The sequence below is a fragment of the Abramis brama genome (assembly GCF_963993115.1).
Source record: "Abramis brama genome assembly, chromosome: 5".
Taxonomy (NCBI): domain Eukaryota; kingdom Metazoa; phylum Chordata; class Actinopteri; order Cypriniformes; family Leuciscidae; genus Abramis; species Abramis brama.
Window position 1 is genome coordinate 8751744 of NC_139967.1, and position 23053 is coordinate 8774796.

General features: G+C 39.7%; 3 protein-coding genes across 5 annotated transcripts in view; all 3 read right to left on the reverse strand.

Annotated features, from left to right (window-relative positions):
* tet3 (tet methylcytosine dioxygenase 3) overlaps positions 1-2719 on the reverse strand; it is a 44421-nt gene extending 41702 nt beyond the window's left edge. Inside the window, exon 1 of the mRNA XM_084114775.1 lies at positions 2347-2719. The gene's annotated coding sequence lies outside the window, so the exon portion shown is untranslated. The remainder of the gene's footprint in view (positions 1-2346) is intronic.
* A 231-nt stretch (positions 2720-2950) lies between these two features.
* ap3m2 (adaptor related protein complex 3 subunit mu 2) lies at positions 2951-11066 on the reverse strand. Its single transcript, XM_084115669.1, has 9 exons — positions 10941-11066; positions 10213-10493; positions 8705-8876; positions 8479-8616; positions 8283-8368; positions 6620-6753; positions 5357-5564; positions 4821-4965; positions 2951-4108 (listed from the first exon to the last, which is right to left on the reverse strand). The coding sequence occupies exons 1-9, from the start codon at positions 11053-11055 to the stop codon at positions 4008-4010; spliced, it is 1380 nt and encodes a 459-aa protein (XP_083971795.1). The 5' UTR covers positions 11056-11066; the 3' UTR covers positions 2951-4007.
* Positions 11067-12265: 1199 nt separating this feature from the next.
* The window catches only part of kat6a (K(lysine) acetyltransferase 6A), a 42260-nt gene continuing 31472 nt past the window's right edge, over positions 12266-23053 (reverse strand). For all 3 annotated transcript variants that reach the window (XM_084113434.1, XM_084113432.1, XM_084113433.1), the window contains exons 11-17: positions 21368-21529; positions 20417-20510; positions 20041-20272; positions 19144-19339; positions 18304-19032; positions 17864-18122; positions 12266-17736 (exon numbers count right to left, since the gene is read on the reverse strand). In XM_084113434.1, the coding sequence (XP_083969560.1) occupies positions 14483-17736; positions 17864-18122; positions 18304-19032; positions 19144-19339; positions 20041-20272; positions 20417-20510; positions 21368-21529 (4926 nt within the window). In that variant the 3' untranslated portion in view covers positions 12266-14482. The remainder of the gene's footprint in view (positions 17737-17863; positions 18123-18303; positions 19033-19143; positions 19340-20040; positions 20273-20416; positions 20511-21367; positions 21530-23053) is intronic.

A 23053-nucleotide genomic window follows, 5' to 3' on the forward strand; every position in this document is an offset into this window, starting at 1 on the left:
AATAAAAAAAAATATTGTATTATTGGCATGGCTGTAAATAATACAATATTGCCAAAGTTTGGATTATACAAAAAAAATAAAGATCAAAATATTAGAGTAAATATTATAAGTAAATATTAGAATCTATCTATCTGTAAATTAGGCTAAGATGAGTTGCATATATTATCTATGTAATATAAAGTTTTTAATAAGATTCATAATAAAGGTCGTAAGTCAAAAGACATTGACAGTATCAGCCTGAAATTTCATGATCGTTGTTCAGTCTCGTTCAATTATCTCCAAAGGGGAAAACCCCAAACAAGACAAAGGTACTGAATCACGATAGGTACTACGTGTGAAATGTGAGAAAATGCTCGGTTAGAATGGCGAATCCCTATGAGACAGCACTGCTCTCCACAGCTCTTTGTTTGTCCTCTATGAGTCTCAATGCAGGTCTTTCGCTCGACGCTCTTTGTTCAGCGCTTGGGGACCGTCAATAAACTCAAATATTTTAACAGTAACTACGGGTCACGCACGTATTATTGAGCATTGTTGTTAAGGTATTGTATAGTTAGGTCAGTATATAGTCAGTGAGGAATCGTTAACACAACGATATGATTCGCAATGACGCGTTATTTATTTGATAAAGTATGTGTGGAAGGTAATTGGGTTTTAATGAGGAATTCCCTCTGTGCCTGGCTTAATGTTTAGATAGATATAAAACACTGCAAAGAAATTACTACGGTAGCTATATATATATATATATATATATATATATATATATATATATATATATATATATATAAACTGCAAGTCATCCAATATTCTTCAACTAAGCCTAGTTTCAATATAGCCTATAAGATATACAAGTTGTACAGTCTAGTCTACATAAACATTATTGGTAGTATGAGCAAAATATAGTTAGATATGGCAATGCTTGAGTAAGCAGAACGTAAATGCTTAAATCAGCAGCATTTTTCAGAGTTTTTAAGCGCTCTTAAACTTTCTAACAATATTCCCATTTTTATCTGATACAAATTAAAAAAGCTAATTTAGACATATAGTCTACAACGCACCCATAAACCGTGTAAAACGTTGTAAACATATTGAAAACAGTATTCTAAAAGCATAACAGAAAATATGTGCGCCCGTATTCATGACTAATATCCTATCTTGTGCAATCTTTTTGTGAATCCAGCACTGGAAAGCGTTACAAGCCTCACTGTCTGGTTAGTCAAGTATTTTTAATTTGTAGATTTGTAAAACTTGATTAGACACTATATCTATTGAATTAAAGAAGAGAACCTGCTGATTCGGATGAAACCAGTTATTTATTTTAACGTCCATTAATTACTAATTATTGTAGCCTACTTGAAATAATACTTACATGTGAAAATTGTTTTGTCTTGCAAACCCTTCATATTTTTACACTTAGGCTATACTGTCACCTCACGTTGGTGGTAACAGTAATTTCACCCATGTAGGCAATTTATAAATGACTAAATAACGGTGTTACAACTCACACCGTGTTCCAAAATATTTAAGGGTTAATCTGCTAGTAGTGAGCGATCTTTTAAATGAAACTAAAGTAATGTCATTCAAACTGAGTAGCCTACATAAGCACAGCGCTAGAGCAAAATAAACCCGTATGAACCCTATTAGTATGGCGAAATGAAAAGTATAGCCTAATCGACAACTAAGGCAATCCTGCCTAATCGTTAAATGGCCCAAATATAAAAAACAGCCAGTCAAGTGTGTCGCACGCGCTCTCTGAGACTTGAGCACGTGGCTCCTCGCTCAGCCGGGCGCTTTAACTGGCGGCAAAAATGAAGAGTTCAAGAAACTGAGGTGTAAAAACCGGCGATTGATTCATTAAACTGTTAACAAATACACGCCCGTATTAGCTTTTCCGATTTATGTTGACAAACAAGTGACAGTTTTCCTTGGAAGGGTGAGAGAAACGACACATCAGCAAGGCCCCCCCTCTGCATAAAGAAAACAACACCCCGGGGTGCGTGATGCAGCGTTGCCGGGTGCGATTTGTTACAAACACACAAAAAAGAACATTTCTGAGTGAACAGAATGTTACATTTATAACGCATTCAATACACTGTAACAAAGGCAGTTCTAAGGTTTTCTGGTGTTGTCGTTACATTGATAGCTCTCATTTTCACCGCATAGCCTGATACAATCAAAAAAAGTTATCAGTAATCGATGTGTATTGCGCTAATCACCTCATTAGGGATTCAAAAACGTACACAGGAGAATACACATCTTTCACTTGTGTAAAATTGACGTTTTCTAACTTTTTCCCCAAAGAGAAAAAGTTTCCAAAATGTAAAGAAATAATATGCAGGAAGGACTTACCAAGCGATGGAAACGTGCTCGTGCGTCTTGTCAAAACCCATTTAGATTAAAAAGATGATTTACTTTAAAAAAAATGACATGCATATTCAACTCCACATGACTAGAATGACTAAAACGCAAGTAGTTTTTATCTTAAAATGCAGTGCAAATGAGGGAAAAGTTCATTTGCTGCACGGGTTAAAAAAAAATACTAAACAGTCAGGACATGACATGGCGAATTTCACGATAAGAAAAAAAGTTGCTATTTCATTATGGGACAGACCCTTTAAACTTTCCTCTAAGTCTCGTCCATGTACTCTAGGGAAGTTTTAGAGTTAAAAGACGACGATGAGGAGGAGGAAGGAGGCGGCGAGAGACTAAAGTAAGTTGCGGAATGGAGTTCAGAGAGAGCCGTGGAACGATGGGGTTAAAATTACGTCATCGCGGTTTGAAGATTTGAACAGAACTTTAAGGGAAGAAAAATGTTAAACGCTTTCTATAAGACTCGATGGTATATCACGTTGCCAACATCCTTACCACATGGTGACATTTAATCTCTAGATATTAAAATAATACACATTTTAAAATTTGCTTGGTTTAAGAGATGCACACTGCCAAACATAGGGCGTTTTTGTGTATGTTTTATTACATAGCACTGTAAACAGTTGTATTTATCTCAAAAACAATAAGGAGGAAAGAAAACAACATCAATAGTATACTAAAAACAAAATCCACATCTTTCCTATTCAATTTCATTCAGTTTCCATAAGCAAACAAACCATGAATCATCATCATAAAATCTCTAGAACTGCACTTTAAATGACTGGACAGATGCAAATACTGTGCTAAGAGTCCATTTCTTCAATGCATGTCGCATTCTGGGTAAGACAAATGATACAATCAAGCATCACATATAGCATTATTATGGATTGTTATGGTCAGTTATGCTTCGTATAGATTGGTTATGGTCAGATATGCAATAAATAATATAAGAAACAGTTTTCAAAAACATTCAAACTAAAGAGATTTATACTGTCAAAATAGTACAGTAAACAAATAAAGAAAAGCTTCAGTGTTAAACCATCTGAAATATGGTTTACTTTGCACACAATCATTGGGGACGGAAGCCAAAATCAGTCTGTAATGGTAATATAAGACTACTGTTCTGCAATGCAGAAATTAGTCACCTATTGCCTCACTTCTCAGAGGCACAGATCAATACGTAACAGTGCAGTTCAATCTCATGAAGAAATGAGACTCAGAAATGTCAGGATGGAAATACAGTGTGAAGGACAGAGTTATAAAACTGACAATCAGAAATAAACCAAGAAACAGTATGAATGAACACAGGAGATTGATGGAGGTTTGAGAGCAAATGTTATCCAAACAAGCTGTAAATAAAATGGATGAAACATTTTTAAATAAGAAAATGAGGTTCAGAAATGTAGTTACTGTCCCTTTAACCTGGGTGGACCTGTAATAGCACATTTGATAGTGTTAATAACAACATTGCCTCTTTGGGAGTCACACGCTTCCATTAATGGCTGACAGTCTTATCATACATTTTCCTGAAAAAATCCTGAAATGCATTTACTCAAACCTGTTCCCTCTCTCTTTTCTTCGTCCCCATTTTGCCATAAACCCATTGTTTTAATTATGGAATGGAAGCAGAAAGAGGTCCTCTAGGTTCGGACCTGGAATTTGCCAGCCTTGGTCATGTATTTGATGCCTTTGAAAGGTTTGTACTTCTCGCCGTACATGTCCAACCTATTTACTTTCAGACCTGTCGGGTGAGAAAGCGGAAAGGAAACATGTCAGTTGCGATTCAAAGCACGTATGTATGTGGCACAATAGAGTCTTTGGGGAAAGGTTGCGAATGCTAACAGAACTGAATCAATGATCAGTCAATGCGCTTGAAACCCTCTGTCTTACAGTGCCATGTTACAGGTGCAGCTGTTCCAACCATCTGTTTCAGAATCAAACAGCGCCACCTCCTGGCCAGATAATGCAAATGTCATAACAGTCTCACTTGCACATTCATATGCAGAATTGCACTTTATTACATCCCCTGTGGAAGATTTTAATAAAATAAAATAATTCTTATTGAAGGTCAACTGTGAAAATTTCTCTGTTCACATTTATTTTATCAGAGCAAAATCTCTGAGGTACAACAAACAAACATTATATTTGAATGGACTAATTATATATTATTTTAATGCAATACATTTTATATCCCCAGTGGCAAATTTTACTGTGCAAATAAGTAAAAAAATAATACAATAAACATCCACAATTAAATGTGAACTAAAAGCCTTGTATAATCCATAACTGTTTAAATTCAATTAGTGGGCTAAAATGGTTTTAAAAATGTATAAAACACATACAACTTTTTGTTACTTTTCTATAAACAATCTTGGTGTTGTGTTGGGTCAACACTTGATGTCCTATATAAATTCTGAAGCAAAATCAGTTAAGAAATCAATGATCTATGGTACCTGAAATGGCCAGCTGCTGAATCTTGAACTGGATGTTGATTGTTGGGTTTTCATCAGGTTTGGAGGCTCCAGTCTGGAGACTCACAGATCCTTTTAGACTGGGCAGTTTCTGGGGGTTTATCTTACCCACATCCCATGACAAAAGCTGCAAATAACAACAATATTCATCGCAAAATGAATATGCAGCTTCTGCCAGTTAAAAATTCACATGAAACTAAATAAAAAGACTGATGCACATAATGACAGCATTATATTATATTATATTTATTATATTATGAGCCCATATCTGGTAAATCATGACCTGCTATTAAAATGTACGTATTAATTTATTGTCACCATTAAACTAATTAATATCGGTTGATCAGGGAGCACTTCTTAGCCTTTGCACGTGAAAAATACAATGCACACTTGACATGACTGACTGATTTTTACAAGGAAAAACAGTGTAAAATAAAAAGTTTTGCTCTCAGTTAACTCAAAATGAACATCAGTAGCACCTAAAGAACTTCGAACACAGAAAACAAATGCTTGTTTACCTTGGTGACAGGGTCAAAAGTGTAAGTGCCCTGTGAGGCGTTGAGGTTGGCGTTGAGGACGCCACGGGGCAGCTGACTGCTCACCAGGACAGATTCCACCGCCTTACCCATGGTCTGCTTTGGGCCGAGGGTGAGCTCAAAGCGACCTTGAGAACTGCCCTCTCTGAAGCTGATGTTATGCTTTACATACACTGGGATGGCCACCAGGCTGAAGAATAAAGCAATGAAGTATTCAAATCACAGATATAACTGTATATTAAACTGCAAAATAACAGCTTATAGCTTTGCTCAGAAATGTTATATAATGTGATATATAAAATGTATTATAATAGAAAACAGTTGTTTTAAACTGTAATAATATTTCACAATATTTTACAGTGTTTTTGATCAAATGAATGCAGCCTTGGAGAGCATAAGAAACTTTTTCCAAAAACATGAAAAAAAAAGTTACCAACAACAGAATTAAATGACTGATATTAGTAAGGGATTCTTGAGATTGTCCCACTGCTCTACATAAAAAGGGGCTTTCGCACCAGGTAGTTATAGGAACTCAGTCATAGGCACTAACCACCAGGGTGGTCCCCTGAGAACAAAATTTTCCCCTAGGCCGGGCCATTTTCCTGGTTGCATTCGCAACGTAAGCTGGCTGACAGTGACGTCATGGTATTCAACAACTGGAGGATGGCGTGATCGGCACTGTGTTTTTGTTGTGTGTTGTGGGTTTCGTGATAGTGGAGATGGAATGTAGTCGTATAATTCATGTGATTGAAAAAGCAAAAAAAGAGGGCTTAGAGAGACTACATTTCCTACAAGTTGCTGTGCTACATTTCATCGAGGCAGACAAAGGCGACAGGTAAATGCTAGCCATCACTGTTTTCCATATCCATGGAGTTCATTCCTGTATATGTAACCTTTGCGTTTACATGGCTTTTTAAAAATGGTTGGTGCCGGTGCTTTGTATGGCATGCATTCGGCCAATCAACGTACACTTATGTCACTGATAGTTCCTGTTGTGCTGAGTTAGACCCTACTCTGATGTAGGAGATCATTTAGTTCCTATAACTAAAATTGTTCACAGTTCCTGCAGAGCGAACACCACAAAAAGCAGGTACTTCCACCAATAGTTATAAGAACTATGAAACCGTTCCTCTGGTGTGAAAGCCCCTAAAATGAATATCTAAAAGGGATTTCTTTTTGGTCATTTCCCCACTATGATTTACTAATCCTGCCTTTAAAGCTAATCATATGCTGGGATGTTCTCACTTCTGAGAGCTAACGTGGTAGGAGAGGAGGCGGAAGTTTCCGTCTGGTGGGATGAAGGAAAGAATTCGCTCGGCTTCCCAACGCTTGAACCGCACACAGGGGTGGAAGCTAACATCATCCAGGAGTCGAGGGTTCTACAGAATGACAGATGCCGAATGCAAAAGAAAAAAAAAAGAAAGAAAAGGAATGAGGTATATGGGTTAGAGTTAGTAAGTATATAGTAATATAAAATATATTGCAGACTTGAACTTATTGCAGAAGTGCATTTGGTCATTTTGTAAAAGTGAAAAATGTTCTAAATTGATAAGCAATTTTGAAAAGTGAAGATGTCAGCCCAGGATAACACAAGAAAAGCATTATGGAGTGCAGATTTAAAGGTATTGAAGTCTTCAAGTAAGTCATTTTTCATTTAAATGCTTTTCTCATTTTTATTAGTTTTGTTTTTGTAAATATTTCTGTTTGGCTTTACTTTATTTTTTATTACAGTTTAGTTAAATTAATTGTAGTACTTCAAACTGAAACTTATTTTATTTCAGTTAGTTGAGACCTATTTGGACACTTGTATATGCAACTTTATATAAAGAGCTGGGCGATAATATAGTTATATTTTGCAATGAAATGTAATTCAAGCAGTTGAAATTTGCTATATAGTGTACATCGCTTTACACTGAATTTAGAACAGCTTTTTTAAGCACAATGTGGAGCGGAGATATAGTATATATATATATTGCAGTGGCGGAGCAATGGTGAAGTAGTGAGGTCACAGGTGTATGTTTGTAGCGTAATTTACAATGGCTTTGAACATGGCTCAAACAATCAGAATCAAGGACTGGAACTATCCGTTTTATAATTTGATAATTATTAATTCATTACTTAAGCTATTAAAAGAATTGTTCACCCAAAAATAAAGATTATCCCATAATTTACTCACCCTCAATCCATCCTAGGTGTATATGACTTTCTTCTTTCAGTGGAACACAATCGGAGCAATATTAAATAATATCCTTGCTCTTCTCAGCTGCACTGAATAGTGCCAGAGTTTTTGAAGCTCAAAAAGCGCATCCAGGACGTCTAGCGTAAGCTTAGGTAAGAACTGACGAACGAGGAAGCCCAGAGGATAGAGCAAAACAAAACACAGCTCACGAAAAACATCAGAGGGTTTCGATATAAGAGAAGAGGATCTACGCCCTACATCGTGTCAGAGGTCACGCTTCTGCCAAAACTCGACTCTCTCATAAACGTGTGTACGCCCGTTGCCGAAAGCCAGCGATTGTAGTTTATAAAGTTTTAAATATGGATATTTTTCTTACAAAAACCCATCACTTTGCTTCAGAAGGCATTTATTAAACCACTGGAGTCATATGGATTACTTTTTCATAATGGATGGATACGCTTCTTGGAGCTTCAAAAACTCTAGCACATTTCAATGTCATTACAAAGCAAGGAAGAGCCAGGATATTATTTAATATAACTCGGATTGTGTTCAGCTGAAAGAAGAAAGTCATATACACTTAATATGACTTGAGGGTGAGTAAATTATGGGATAATTTTCATTTTTGGGTAAACTATTCCTTTAAAAAAAACTCCAAGACACTGGTGTATTGGTTGTTCAGAACTTCAAAAAGTTCAGCAAACTTATTTTTGAAAAGATGTCCAGATTTACCATAAATGACAAGGTGAGATCAGGCATTCCTGTAAGTTTCACACAGGCGTCTACCACTCCCTGGATCTCTGCTGTGATAGTGGAACCTTTGAGGGAAAATATATTCATTCATAAATGATTTACTGATACATAGGTTAGTGATCAGACAGCAATGTCATCTGCGAAATTCGAGATTCGGCCAAATAATAAGATCTACCTGATTTGTCAATGATAGCGTCGATTTCTTCCACCACGTCAAAGTAAGCTTCGTTGTTGGTATATTTGACTCCTGTGCGCCGCCATGGTACCACTGACAGCTGACCTGTAGGAAGCTGCTCGCCAACATTAGTACTTCCTGTGCACAGATAACAAACACAAGAAATTATTATTATGGATTCACGAGCTGAGAGACATTTAACACACCACAAAATCACACAGAATACCTGTGATGGTGTTCACTACTGTGCGCAGGATGGTTGGAGGTTTAATAAGCTCTTTTAGGATGTTTGATTCGGTGGCCAGAGGGAAGCCATTATCCAACATCTCCTCCAGCAGCTCATAGACCACAACAACATTGTCTTTAATAGCTGCCTCTGTGCACACCCCGAAATAGTCCTAAAGGGGAAAATATAACACGTTAATTGAATTTTTTCAGAATAAATGGTAGGACTTAAAAGTAATGCTTTATATTAAATTCAGCAATATGTTCATATATTTTATAAAACGGATCAGTAGTTCATGTAATGTACCACGGTAATCTAATCTACCACATGTAATCTATCACGGTAAATGTACTGTGTAAATACCATGTTCTATGAATATCGTACTCATTCAGTATATTTTATACTGATCTACCATGTTATCACCATCTGATACCATCACTGTACCATGGTAACGCCACAGTACTTTTTTGGTTTGAGGTGTTTTTGGGCATGATATCATGGTAATATGATACAATTTTGGATATGTACACTACCGTTCAAATTTCTAAAGTTTGGGGTCAATAATTATTTATTTTTTTTTAAAGAAAGGAATCATTTTATTCAGCAAGGATACTTTAAAAGTGACAGTACAGACCTTTATAATGATACAAAAATCTATTTAAAAATAAACGCTTTCTATTCATCAAAATATCCTGAAAAAAGCATTACGGTTTCAACAAAAATATTAAGCAGCTCAACTGTTTTTAACATTGATAATAATAAGAAATGTTTCCTGTGCAGCAAATCAGGGTTACACTTTATTTGAAGGTGTTTTTGTTACACTGTACATTTTAGTACTGAGTAATATCAAGTACATATAGGCTTACTATAGGGTTAAGATTAGAGTTTAGTTTGGTTTGATTTAGAGTTTAATTTATAGTGATTACTATATTTTTGAGCCATGAACAATGAGTTTAAACAAGTTTCAGCTGTTAAATAACATTTCAAAGTGTTTAAATTCATTTTTTCACTTTTTTATGTCAGGCGGTACAACCAAATAGTTGTATGTATACTGTAGTTTTACCACCTGACAAGGAAAGTGTACCAACTGACTCATACTTGAAATGAGCAGTTTTTACCAGTATTTAAGAGGGATGTACAAACCTTTTCACTCTGCCACAAGGATCAGTTGGGCTCCTATGGATGATGCACTATCATGTTAACCATTACCTTGTCAATTCATTACAAAAGAGCCATGTTTGCATTTGTGCCACCCTGACATTTGAGAAAATACAAATTGCTGGACGGTTTTTATTTTATTTTATAACGAAGACACCATTTTAAATAGTTTTCTTAGTCTATTCATTTGTTCGAACAGTTGCACCACCTGACATTTTAGGGGTTTAAGATAATAATGCAACAGCAGGACACAAAAAATATGCACGTTATGACATTGACCCATATATCAAAGCAAAATGGTATTACAATCTAACACCATGGTAAATTAGAAGAATAAAAATCACACAAACCTGAAATGTGTCCACCACACGATGGAGGAACTCAATGACAAACAGAGGAGGCACCTCGCTCTGTATGACGGCCACGAAGTAGATGCGATGTCGGAGCACGTTAATGAGGTAGTGGTGGGGGGTCGGGATCACCGGAGGCACGTTCTCCGGTTCCGTGGCCCGTTCCAGCGCCTCGAAAAAGTAATCGCAAACGGATCGGCTGACCACACTCTTCCAGTGCTTCTCCAGAAAGATATCCCCCGATGCGTTAACCAAGAAAAGACTGTGGATCATCGTGACAGCTGGAAAGACAAAGCAAAAAATGTGAAACGCAAATTACAAAATATTTTTATGACAGACATGATGATTAAAGCAGATATGAAGCCTACATGGTCTTTAGTCGTTCAGGCAATAACAGAAGAGTAAACCTGCCAGCATCTTCATGGGTAACTGATAGGCCTCTGGGCTCATTTGTTATTCTACATCCCTATCTGGTTACCGGATAGAAGAATAGATTGTTTTTAAAAGCTCGGATGAAGAGACAAGAACGAGCTGGTTTAGTTGTTAACATGATCACATCACCATCCCCGTATCTATGCGTTAATATTTTCTCCTCCCCTCTCTCGCATCACAGGACTGTCTTGTGACAAGCAACGGATTAAAAAGGTTCATTCATTCCACATTTTCACCAGCCGTTTCTTTTTCTTTGGGTGTAAATTCTCATATCATATACATTAAATAATACTCACGATTTCTGGATTTTATTTCTGCCCCTTCCCGTGATTTTTTTAAATAAAGCACAACCAGAAATGTCGCTTCCTTCTCTGTTATTTTGAGACTAGAAAATATGTTATTGACTGTCATTCGCTCTGACCAATGGTGGGCTACGTATAGCACCTGTGCCCGCCCACTCTAGTTTTAATTGGTATATATTGCGGAAGTTAGTTGACAGTAATACTCAAAGTTCATTGGACAGGGGCAAATAAACGTCACCGCACAGCGTTTTTTTTATTGGCTCAAGGTATCGTGCCCTCTGACAATGGGCATAAAGGTTGAAAAAAGGGCTGCCAACACACTCTCACGGTCACATAATAATACACTCTCTACATAATGCATTTATATAAGACATATTGCTTTCTTTGCACATAAACAAAAATCATTACAAATATTTTGTCTCCACATAGATGCCTGTTAATCCTGTCACCATCTTTGTGTTTCTAACTTCTCTGTATTAGTAAATATGCACTTTTGAAATACTAGTCTCTTTCAAATATGGATACGAAGGATAGCATGTTATATTAGATTTCTGTCTATATAGACAGATCATTTTCATATACAATAATAAAACTAATTGTAGTATTAATATGTTTTATTTAATCCTTTAAGTTGTGTCCCCATGATATGGGCCAACTCTGTAAAAATTCTAAACTACACTGTCCAAAAACAAACATAAACATAAATAAATAACCCCCACTAGAAATAAAATGAGACTGAAATGCCACAAATGATTTATTTAGGTATGACAGCAACCTATAGTCCAGTATAAAAGATCGACATACATTTTGAGATCTACTAAAGACTAACTTAAAAAAACAAACATTGTTAAACAATGTTATTAAAGACTTTAAGTGTGTGGTACATGATTACAAAGGTAATCTAACTGTAAAAATAGATTTAATCTTAAATATATAATATTATATACATTTAATATAGATATTGAATATTAAATATTTATATATATATACACACACATAAATTTTGCAAATTTGATCTTCGAAGTATCTTTTTTTTATTTAGCGGCAGACGGCACAATGCAATTTAATAAAAAGACTTGTCTGATAGAATGTTTAAAGTTTAGTGTAAAAAAAATAAAATGGAAAAGCTCAGTTTCTAAATAAGAGATCAGTTTTTACTAATTTACAAGACTCCACTGACTACATTAGGAACACTGTAAAGATTAGTCAGTTTTCAAAACCTGAACAAACTCCATCTGACCGAAGCACACACTGCTTTTGAAATTATAGAGTGAATAATTTGCTCCTGAAATTTTTCAAGAAATACAGTAACAAGTGAAATGGCTCAACATAATTTATTTTTGTTTCATGTTAAAATGTACAGAGTTCTTTGAAAGTACTTGCTAAGAAAAAAAGAAAAGAAAGAAACAAATAAATGGAAATACATACAAGGACAAAACAGAGAGGAGTGGAAGGTGGACGCTTCCCACCATCACAGAGCGCCCCAGCTTGGCTCTCTCTCTTTCTCCGGCTACCAGGCTCTCTCTTAGCTTACAACTCACCATGTACAATTACAAAGTATACGAAAAGGTAAGCAATATAAACAGACAGAAATATACTGAGCTCATTTTTACATGCCTCATAGATGTAAGGAAGTTGTCCTATACACACACAATAACCAAGAAAAAAAAAAGAAAATAACGCTAAGTGACCTTTAGATATCTGTTTTTTCCTTTTGTTTTAAAATAGCATTAATATACTACACAAAGATAGAAAACTCTAGAGATGAGATGGAATGGAAAGGTTAAAGGCATCTTAAATGCACTAAAAGTGAGTTGTAATTTTTTTTAGTTTTGAATTTCTTAATAATTTTACCCCAAGAGTCGAGCTAAAAAATATGCAGTTTTTTCCTGAAACAGAAGTGAAAAAAATGACAGTACCAATATCCATGTCAGAATTTCTTTTTTTATATTTTAGAAAAAACATTTTCTCTACAATAAGTCTTCTAAAGTCAAAAAGAGTCAGCTTGTGTCATAAAAGAAAGCTGCCCAGTCTGATAAAATTCAGAAAAACAAAAGCGCACAAATAATATATGAAACGTCAGGTCTTTGAGAAAGATTCCTCATATTGACAATGAATACTGGAACATTAAGAAATTCTCTGCCCATTGTCCTAAAACAGTAACATCTCAGGACATCATGCACTTTAACCTTTATTCCGGGTATGAGTGTTCGTTTGTCCATGTGTGCATTGCAGACACGGATCTAATTATTTGTACAACTCCCTCTCGTGGCTAACAGACAACATTTCTTCTGCATGATCAGCTGGAGTACGAGGAGCGCTACTTACTGGTGCCACAGTAAGGCCTACTTTAGGAGACATCGTTAACATCATTGGATGAGCACAGTTGCAAAGGTAACTGCTCAGCTGATGTACTCCTGTGTGGTTAAACCCTTTTGACCCACCACATTACGTGGACGCTGCACTGTGTAGTATGAAATAAAGACCTTCCCACTACTGACATCTGTGGAGTGTTCGTGAAAAGTGTGTGTAATAGATTTCACGAGTATGTGCTGTGAACCAGGTAGTACCAGAATATTTACATTATTCATTTCCATGAACTTCTGTTCAGTCCAGTCTATGGACGCATGGTCATTACTATTTATGTCCATTAGGGCTCTTACCACTATCAAGTTGTGATATACACGGTTCCATACTGGGAAGACACAGATTTACAGACAACTCGGACACCTTGTGTGTCCCGACTAGAAGTGCCTCCACGTAAGCTTTTCAAGTGGCTATAGAGCTGTGTGTGTGAGCGAATGTATTTATGAGTGAGTGTATGAGTGAGCGAGCATGAATCACTTTGTCCAGAACAGCCACACACACATAAAGCATGAGAAGGTCAGACTGAAACACGCATTTCAACAGTCATTGAAAAAAATGAGAACATTTTAAAAAATAAAGTAAATAATAATAATATAATATAAAAAAAGAAAAAAGTCCATCTACAATTATTTTGTCTCTTTTAAGGTAAGGCTTCCTATGTCAATTGAACGATTGTGTGCATGATTCAATGTATGTTCATTAGCAACGTAAATGTATTTGTTTCTCAGTTTGAAAAGTTAGGTCCACTTCCCCTTTAGCTGCTTATATGCTTTGCCCCTTATGTCGCATGGATGGAGTGGCGGACACTTCGGCGGACCAACCCATGTTGGTACAACCATGGCAGACTGGTCTGAAGGACTGAAGGAGCATGACACTTGCCACAATAAAGGTCCATTAGATCATCTCGCATGATCAGCCCATCATCATTTCCCCAGCTCCATCAGCTCAGGCAATTGGGAAATGAACCTAAAAGGAACAGAGCTTGACGACAAAATATTTATAAAGGAAAAGAAATCGTCGCAGTCTCTATGTCCTCTTTCTCCACCAAGCTCACTTATCGTGTTGCCTTTTCGCCCAGACTTTGGAGGGTGGAAACAAATGAATCAAGTACAGAGATGCAGAGTCTGGTGGGGAATGTCTCTCAGTTCTCTCTGCTAGTTCTCTGGTGCTCATCTGCTCATGTAAGGCGACTGTTTGGGGACGCCAGCGTAGCTGTGGTGTGAGGGGCCCGTGTACATCATGTTTCCATGATGATTGGGCTGCATAGGCTGCTGTGGGTAACCCTGCCCTCCCATCATTCCCATTTGCATCTGCATGGGGTACTGGGCCGGCTGGTTCATATAGGGCGGGTTACTGTGGTACCCGCTGTTCATCATGGGCTGCGGCATGCGGTAGCCAGCTGACATGGCAGCATTTAGCTGATTCATGTTCATAGAGTTGTAGGCAGCAGGTGTGGGCATAAGGTTGGTCATCATGCCACGCTGCACCGCTAGAGTGCGTGGGGAGCCTTGCATGGTCACAGTGCCAGAGCTGCGACTGTACAATTGCTGCTGGTGAGGGGAGCCTGCAGGAATTTGAGAGGCTTTGGAACGAATTGAAATGTGGCCTTTGACAGTAGCCATTTGGCCTTGCAACCGCTGCGTATGGGGAGGGGGAGGTAGTCCGATGTTAGCGCCTGTCATGTTGCACTGAATCAAGGGAGAGCCCAGGTTCATGGAGCCAGAACTCAAATTGGGAGGTGGGGTCATAGTGGGCTGAGCCTGGGGCAAGGGTGGGTGTGGGGAAGAAGCAAGCTGTGCTAAGCCTGGGTTGGATAGCGAAACACTTGTGGCGTATGAGGTGACAGCAGCTGAATGTGAGTACGACATGGCATGGGGGTCCATGATGGTGTTGGTTAGCTGCTGGAGTTTGGCTAAACTGAAAGTAGCTGAGGGTTGACCGTAACCACCCGCTCCAAAGTCCTGGCCCATGCGGTCATACAAACTCCTGCCTCCACCACCGCTTCCTGCACTTTCAGGAATCTCCATGATCATGGGTGTGGAAGCAAACCCATTTCCCATGCTGCACTGCGAGAGTGCTTGCTGTTGAGGTGGAGGGGGTGGTGGAGCAGAGGGTGGAGGCTGAGAGTTTTGCTGCTGTTGAGGTGGTTGCGAGACTTTCTTCTGTTGCTGCTGGCTGGCACTTGGAGGCCTTTCGATGACGCAACCTTGTGGAGACTTTATACCACATGTTGGAGTGCTGGCAGAAGGGGGAGGAGGTGGGGGTGGAGGTTGTGGGACGCCACTACCACTGTTAGCTCCAGGTCCATTAGTTGGTCCAGGACCTGCTTGCTGGATAAGGCTACAGCTCCCCATGGTGATCTGAGAGCCAACACCTGTGCTAGAGGATGTTAGCCCAGGAGTTGAGACGAAGGAGCAACTGTTGCCTTGCGAAGATGATGACGATGGTGTGGTTGAACTAGAGGATGAAGATGATGAAGAAGAGGAAGCAGCCACTGCTGCTGCAGCAGCTGCAGACATGCCACCTCCATTACTTCCATTTCCTCCTCCATTACCACCACCACCCATGGTTGAGTCATAGCTGCTCGGATTGTCATAGTTTTCGGTGGTGCTTTCAATGCTGCCAAGGTCACTAAAGCCACTGTCCACCACTTGCTGTGAATGATCAGAAACTGACGGCACATCCATCATGGGGGAGGTTTCCATGTTTTGCAGTGAGGGAGCAGATAGAGAGCTGGGATGTTCTGGGGTTATTTGGGTATACCCTCCGCCTGTTCCACCTCCAGTTCCTGTGGGACCAGGCACCCCTGGTCCAGGGTCCAAAGGACCAGGGGTCATTCCAGGGCTGTTGACTGAACGGACAGACTGGTTTGGTAACGTGGGCATTGGTGGGTTGGGCATGGGACTGTGCTGGGAGGCTCCACACTCTTCCACCAGTGCTAGAGTTTCCTCCTCTCCCTCACCGTGACTGTAGCTCTGGAGGGTTCGACAGGCAGCTAGCGTCTCCTCACAGTCCTGGTAGGCTCCATGGGACTCTGCATCCTCCTCTTGAGCCTCACCTTGCGTAAGTGACTGGACAGCTTGCACTGTTTCTAGATCCAGCTCACTGCTGTGGTGATGCGTGTGTTGCTGGTGGCTCAGGTCATCTTTGAAGTCAGGATGCTGGTGTGAGTGCTCAGTCCCCATCATGAGCACAGATTTATCCTCGACGTGTAAAGGCTGCATGTCCAGAGGTTCAGAGGGGACTGCAATGGTGGTTACTGTCTCTACAGCTGCCGCAGCTGCTGCAGATTCCTCCTGCTCTCGTCGTCGACGTTCATCTGTATCAGCAGAGCTCGTCTTCACCTCTTGTACCTCCTCTGCATCCTCCTCCTCATCCTCGCCCTCCTCCTGTTTGCTGACATAGTCCCGCGTCACGTTGACCTGCATGTCTAAAAAACCCTCACCACTCTGGGGTTCTTCTTTCACAGGGGGAGAGCGAGCAGGCGACGATGGTTCTTCCTCTTCATCATCCTCTTGCTCCTCCACATCATCCTCAGAGTCTTGGCTCTTCTTCCTTTTACTGCTACTGCTGCAGTCACTTTTCTCTTCAAGACGACCGTCCCCTTCATCATCTGCATCATGATCATCACTACGTCGGCTTCCTGAACCTGGTGTAGTTGCTGTTCGCCGCTTAACCCCATTATCGCAATCTTCATCATCCTGCTCTTCATCCTCCTCTGCATCTGCCACATCTGTGTTAGCTCTGGGTTGAGAGACCCTGGTGCTGGAAGACTGTGGCATGGAACGAGATGTTGGACAGCTGATCTTCTCCACTGCCCATGGTCTGTCATCCTCTTCATCATCATCTTCTGGCTCAGACAGAGGAGAAGGTTTGGGTGCAGGGGGAGGGAGGTTGGAATTTTTTGGTGGCCGACCTCGCCTTTTGGGTTTAGATGGCTCTCTAAAGCTCTGAAGAAAATCATCCTCCTCTTCAGAGTCTTTCTGCTTATCAGGGTTGAGGTCAGATGTTATGGCTCTGGCTGTCCTCTTACAGGTCTTGTCCTCCAATGTTGAATTATCTAGCTGCTTCTGCTGAGCTAATCGGCTCTGCTCAAATTCCTGTCTCGCTGCTTCCTCTTGGGCCCGCTGAAGGTAATAGCTGCGAGGTTTTCTGCCAGGCTTCATTTTGATCTTTGGGGGTGGTGGGTCCTCTGAGGATGGAACTGCCAGACTAGTGTCAGCTGTCTGACCAGCTCCACTACCAGGCTTCCTGCCTGGGCGTTTCTTCCAGTGGAGTGGCTTGCGACTCTTGCCCTTAGGCCAGCCTTTCTTCTTTTTTACTGGGACCTCAGGCATCTCAGTTGTTGCCCCTGTTCTCTGTGTGGCCTCTGAAGTTTCAGGTCTTCTCAGGACATCAATTGGCTTCAGCACAGGAGTGGGATCTGAACAAAAAAGAGGTAACCATTCTTTAATTTTTTTTAAATCACACTCGGGCAAACACAAATATCACACAAAACTTTCAAGAATGCATATATAATAACCCCAGCAGGAGTCCTTTAGTGTACTAACCGTCTTCCTCCGATTCAGTCAGATTCCCTCTGTTGATACTTTTAAGGGCTGGTCCCATGTGTTTGCGGGCTGCTGTGTAGCGTCGGAGAGGGTTGCCGAATGGAGTTTCCTCTTCTAGTCTGGGCATGGGCCTTTCAGAATCTGAATCCACAAATGGCTCATCCAGAACTTCAGTAGTCTCTGAGATGGTTTCTGTAACTACACTGCTGTGGGGATGGCTGCGCTGACGTGCACGTCGCTTTCGAAAGGACTTCTGAGACTACAGGAGTAAAAAAATATTTTTATAAATATTATGTGGATCATTTTTTTATTATCCACAGCACATTATGTTCAAAAGAATAAAAAAGGTTTCATAGACTGACATACTAATTTTTAAGATCTATATTAAATAAACATGCCATGCAAAAGAAAATGCATACATGGACCTATATTGCACATACCTTGCATTTAAGCCCTAATGTGGGCTTAGTGAGGAGAGGTGGTGAACGAGCCCTTAACTCATCCTCATCCTCATCCTCCTCATCATCTTCATCCTCATCCTCATCCTCATCCTCATCTTCACTGCTCTCACTGATAAAGGCCGGACAGACTGGTGTGGGTTCACTCAGCCTTGTGGTATGGGGCAACAATGGCAGGTCATCTTCAGGCCCCTCACTGAGCCTGCGTTTTGGGCCACGCTTTTTGCGTGGAGGACGCCCTCTGCTGCGTGGGGGTGGAACTGCAGGATGCCTAGAAGCTTCCGAGGGACAGGCTGATGTAGAGTCAGGCTCATTTTCTAAGGCCAGGAGCATTGACGATGTTGTTGTCACTTTGTTAATGCCAGTTCTTTCATCCTCCTCCTCTTCATCATCATCATCATCCTCCTCATCATCCTCATCATCATCCTCTGGGGGCCTTAGTTTACGGGGTCGACCTGGCCCTGGACGTGGTGCATCCTTCACCTTGCCCCATAACCAGTTTTTGGGAGGGCGCCCAGGTCCCCTGCGTTCCCCATTAGCCGTAAGAAAAAGGGAAGGACGTTCAGGACTGAGAACATTGTTGCAAACAGAAGAGGACTGAGGAGGGCTTTGGTTTTTGGGCAATGCTGTGAAGCACTTTTTCTCGTCCTCCTTGTCCTGTTCTCCTTTCATATGCCAGGAGAGTGGGGAACTCTTGTGGCTGGGTTTGATCTATACAAGAGATAAGGTGCACATAACAGAAGTTCAGCTTCAGAATGTACTGGTACACATCACAAATATTGCATACTTCATCTAATGAATCTTGAATAAAAGTTAAGTTACCTCTTTAAGTCCCTCCTCTCCTTCCTCCTCCTCCTCATCCTCCTCCTCATCTCCTTCTCCTTCAGATGCTACTGTGTTGGTGACGATAACAGGTGTCCAGCGGAGGCAGTCTGGATCAACTTCAAGGAGTCGAGGTTTGGCCTTCAGTCGGACCATGTGAGTGGCCACCAGCTTCTCTCTGCGCAGAATAATCACCCTATAATAGGAAAGGAAATCAAAATCAGGAGACTATAAAGAGAGCTAAAAATGTAACAAATATACACTACTGCTCAATTCTGGGGGCAATAAGAGTTCAATAAGAACTCTTGTCACCAAGGATGCATTTATTTGATTAAAAAAATTAATAAAAACAGTAAAATGGTGAAATATTACAACTTAAACTTTTTTACTAACAATTTCAAAATGTAATTTATTCCTGCAAATGTTAAGCAACCATTACTCCAGTCTTTAGTGTCACATGACCCCTCAGTAATCATTCTGAAATGCTGATTTTGGAAAAAAAATCAATCAATACTAAAAACAGCTGTGTAGCTTAATATTTTGGTGGAAAACATGATGTATTTTTTCAGGATTCTTTGAAACTCATTTACTTGAAATAAAAATCTTTGTAACAAATGTCTGTACTGTCACTTATGATCAATTTAGTGCATTTTTGCTGAATTAAACTATTAATTAGTTTTTTTTTTTCTTGTTAGCACAAAATCATGTACTTATTCAAGTATGCTGAAGACAAAGCACTGTGTACATTTTGAAATGCAAATGTTTTAGGTTGTAACATATGAGAATTAATCTGTGACAACTATGAAACAGAACTTGCATTATTGTTCTCTACTTCAGCTTGTACAGAAAAGGTAAGACATTAAATCAGACATTATAGTGTGCGAGCGTCTCTCTCACCGGTCCCCTCTCTGTTCCAGCATATTTAGACTAAGCAGGGTGGCCGTGATATCTTGAGGACAAATGCCGGTGACTTTGCTGAGTTTGCGGATGGTGAGCTGTCGATCTCTGATCTCATGTAGGCACTCCAGCACCACACTACGCCAATATGCCATGTAGGATAGCCGGCCAAGGTCTGACAATGGCTTCTCTGGTGAGCCTGGCTGTCCTTCCCTCTTGGACAGAAGGTAACCTGCAGAGAGAGCCGTAACAGTTTATCCTTTGTGTCTAACAACACCATCTAAAGGAGTATAATTGTCAAATAATTAAAGTCAATTTACTAAATAACAAAAAGGAAAGAAAGAAAAGATTAGGAAAGATAATGCAGAGTACTTACTGAAGTCAATGAGGAATCGCCCATAGCCCCTGCGCTGATATTGTGGAAGAATCATGATGCAGGATACATTATATTTTTGTTGACAATGCTTCTCCTAGGGATAAAAAAAAAGAAATTTAAAATAAGTATAAAATAAGATTTTACTTACAGATTTTATATAAGATCTTACTTGCATACACTAACGTTTACAAATATTTATTGCATTTTGAGCCATATAGTGTTGTGTTTAAAACCTGTTTATTAAATAAACTCACTGTAAACAACTTTTCCAGGAGCATAATCAACCCACAAGTAAACAGACCATTTTCTATAATTAAGCCAAAAAGCAGCAAGAATGTGCAAAAGGCATGCTACCTTTTATAATAATGAACCCAAATTGCTCAACATCATCATTTGACTTTAGAGAATGTAAAGCCCCTTTTCACACAGAGATTCCGGAAAATACACGGATAACGCGTCCTGGGATTTGTCCTGGGATCGTTTGATTTTGGTTCATTCACACTGCCAGTGATTTTCCGGAATCTGTGAGTGCGTTCACACACATCCCGTAAAGACACGTGACGTCAGGATGTGATAACTCCTCTTCGTCATTTCTACACGAAGACGAGTTCATACTCCCCGGTAGCACCACTGGGTTTGCCGAGTGGCTCGTTCCCCATATGCTGTAACATAGGTTGTAGAAAAGGCCGTGCAATGGCACATGCGTCATCACTACGACACACCCCTTACGGCGTCTGTCCTGGCTTTTGTTTACACAGGGTGTGTTCCGGGACTGATCCCGGTAATATTACCAGGTCCCCATCCTGGCATCAATCCCGGCATCAATCCCGTGACGTGTTTGCGTTCACACAGAAGGCACTCTAGCAATTTTACGGCAATTTCCCGGGATCAACGTGCTGTGCGAAAGGGGCTTAAAAGTAACAATTGAACTGAGTGAAATTATTTACTCACCTTTGAAAAGTATCCTACGAGATGGCAGCCTTTACTGTCATTCTGTGTGAGTACATAGAAGAGGAAGGGCTCCACGTCATAGTACAGAGTCTTATGGTCCAGGAAGAGTTTGGCCAGCAGGCACAGATTCTGACAGTATATTGTGCTGACATTTCCATCCACCTGGAGTGGAGAGAAGTTTTTCAGACTTTGGTCAACTTACTGTGTCCTAACCAAATATGATGCTATAAAGCAACATTGTGAAGTGCATTTGCTAGGATTCAGACACTAACAATTACTTACACTAACAATTAGCTCCCATTCATAATAGCAAAATGCAATGCCAGTAAGATTCTCAATTTCTAAATACTAAATGAACATTTTGAAACAAGTCATGCAGCAGAGACTGGCACAAAACTTGCTCCACATGAACAGAGGCTATGACAAATTGCACAGCTCCTGCTTTCTTTCTGTCGGCTGAATGCCAACCATTTTAGCTTTTTGCAGTGCTGCCACCACAGGTATGCTGCTGAGTCAGGACCAGACCAGGAGCAGCTCTGAAACCTGAGCCTCTAAAACCAACTGACCAAACAGGAAGGCAAGCAGTAACACACCCAACACCAAGTGGTGTTGATTAATGTGGAACATACAGGCAGGTCACACAGCAGCAGAATAAAGTTGTCAGTCCAGTTTAAGTGCACTAAACATTATTACATTCACACATACTTTAGTTATTAACAAACACAACTGCATTGTATAACCAGATAACAGACTCCTGAAATTTTCAGGAGTTAACTTTTGGTTAACTTTTGCTGTGAATGGAACAACAATGAAGGACTAGTTATGAAACGTCACACAGTATAATAGCCACTCACTTTGGTTACAGGGGTTATTGACCACTATCATTAGAATGATACAAAATTAAATTGTAAGACTTAAGACCCTTTATTTCAGGGGCCAGTTGCATAAGCATATCTGCCCAGTTAAAACTGTGTCTTGAGAACTTGTCTGACCAACAAGCAATTACCTTTTACTTACACTTCTTATCATTTGAATGTGTTTTTTTAAGAAGGGAAAAAGCACTTATGTGGACTTTTCAAAATCAGTAATAATAGAATCGCTCTTGGCAAAAGGGATAGCTAGTATGTTTGCTAGCATAGCGTCAAACGACAATTTATGAGATTAATATCATGTTTCGCTCCAATTCACTATTTATATATACACACATCAGTCGTGTTTGAAATAACTTCTGTGGTCAAATTTTTTTTACATAAAATGCTGTATTATGCATGTCAGACAAGTAATTTGGTGATGTCACTTTGTAAAGAAAGACTACACGCCCGCGCACATACGCATTCAAATGCGCACGCCTACTAAACATGTAATACGCATGTGCACGCCATCACCGTTTTTACAGATTCACGTTTTTTAAGTTTACACGGAGATGATAGCGATATCATTTTCAAAACTCGTTTTCAGAAAACTATTTGATAATTTGCGTTCTCAGGCCACCAAAACACTGTTGTCGTGTAAATGAAAATCCAGAACGCATTAAAAGTTTTCTGCTTTCATTTGAAAACGGTGTGGTGTAAGCGGCCCCATAGTTAATAACTAATGATTTTTACAATGGAAATAAATCAATCAAAAACTTACTTTAGCTGGACAGTGACTTTCTTCTAGAGCTGCTGTACAGTCAAAACAATCTTT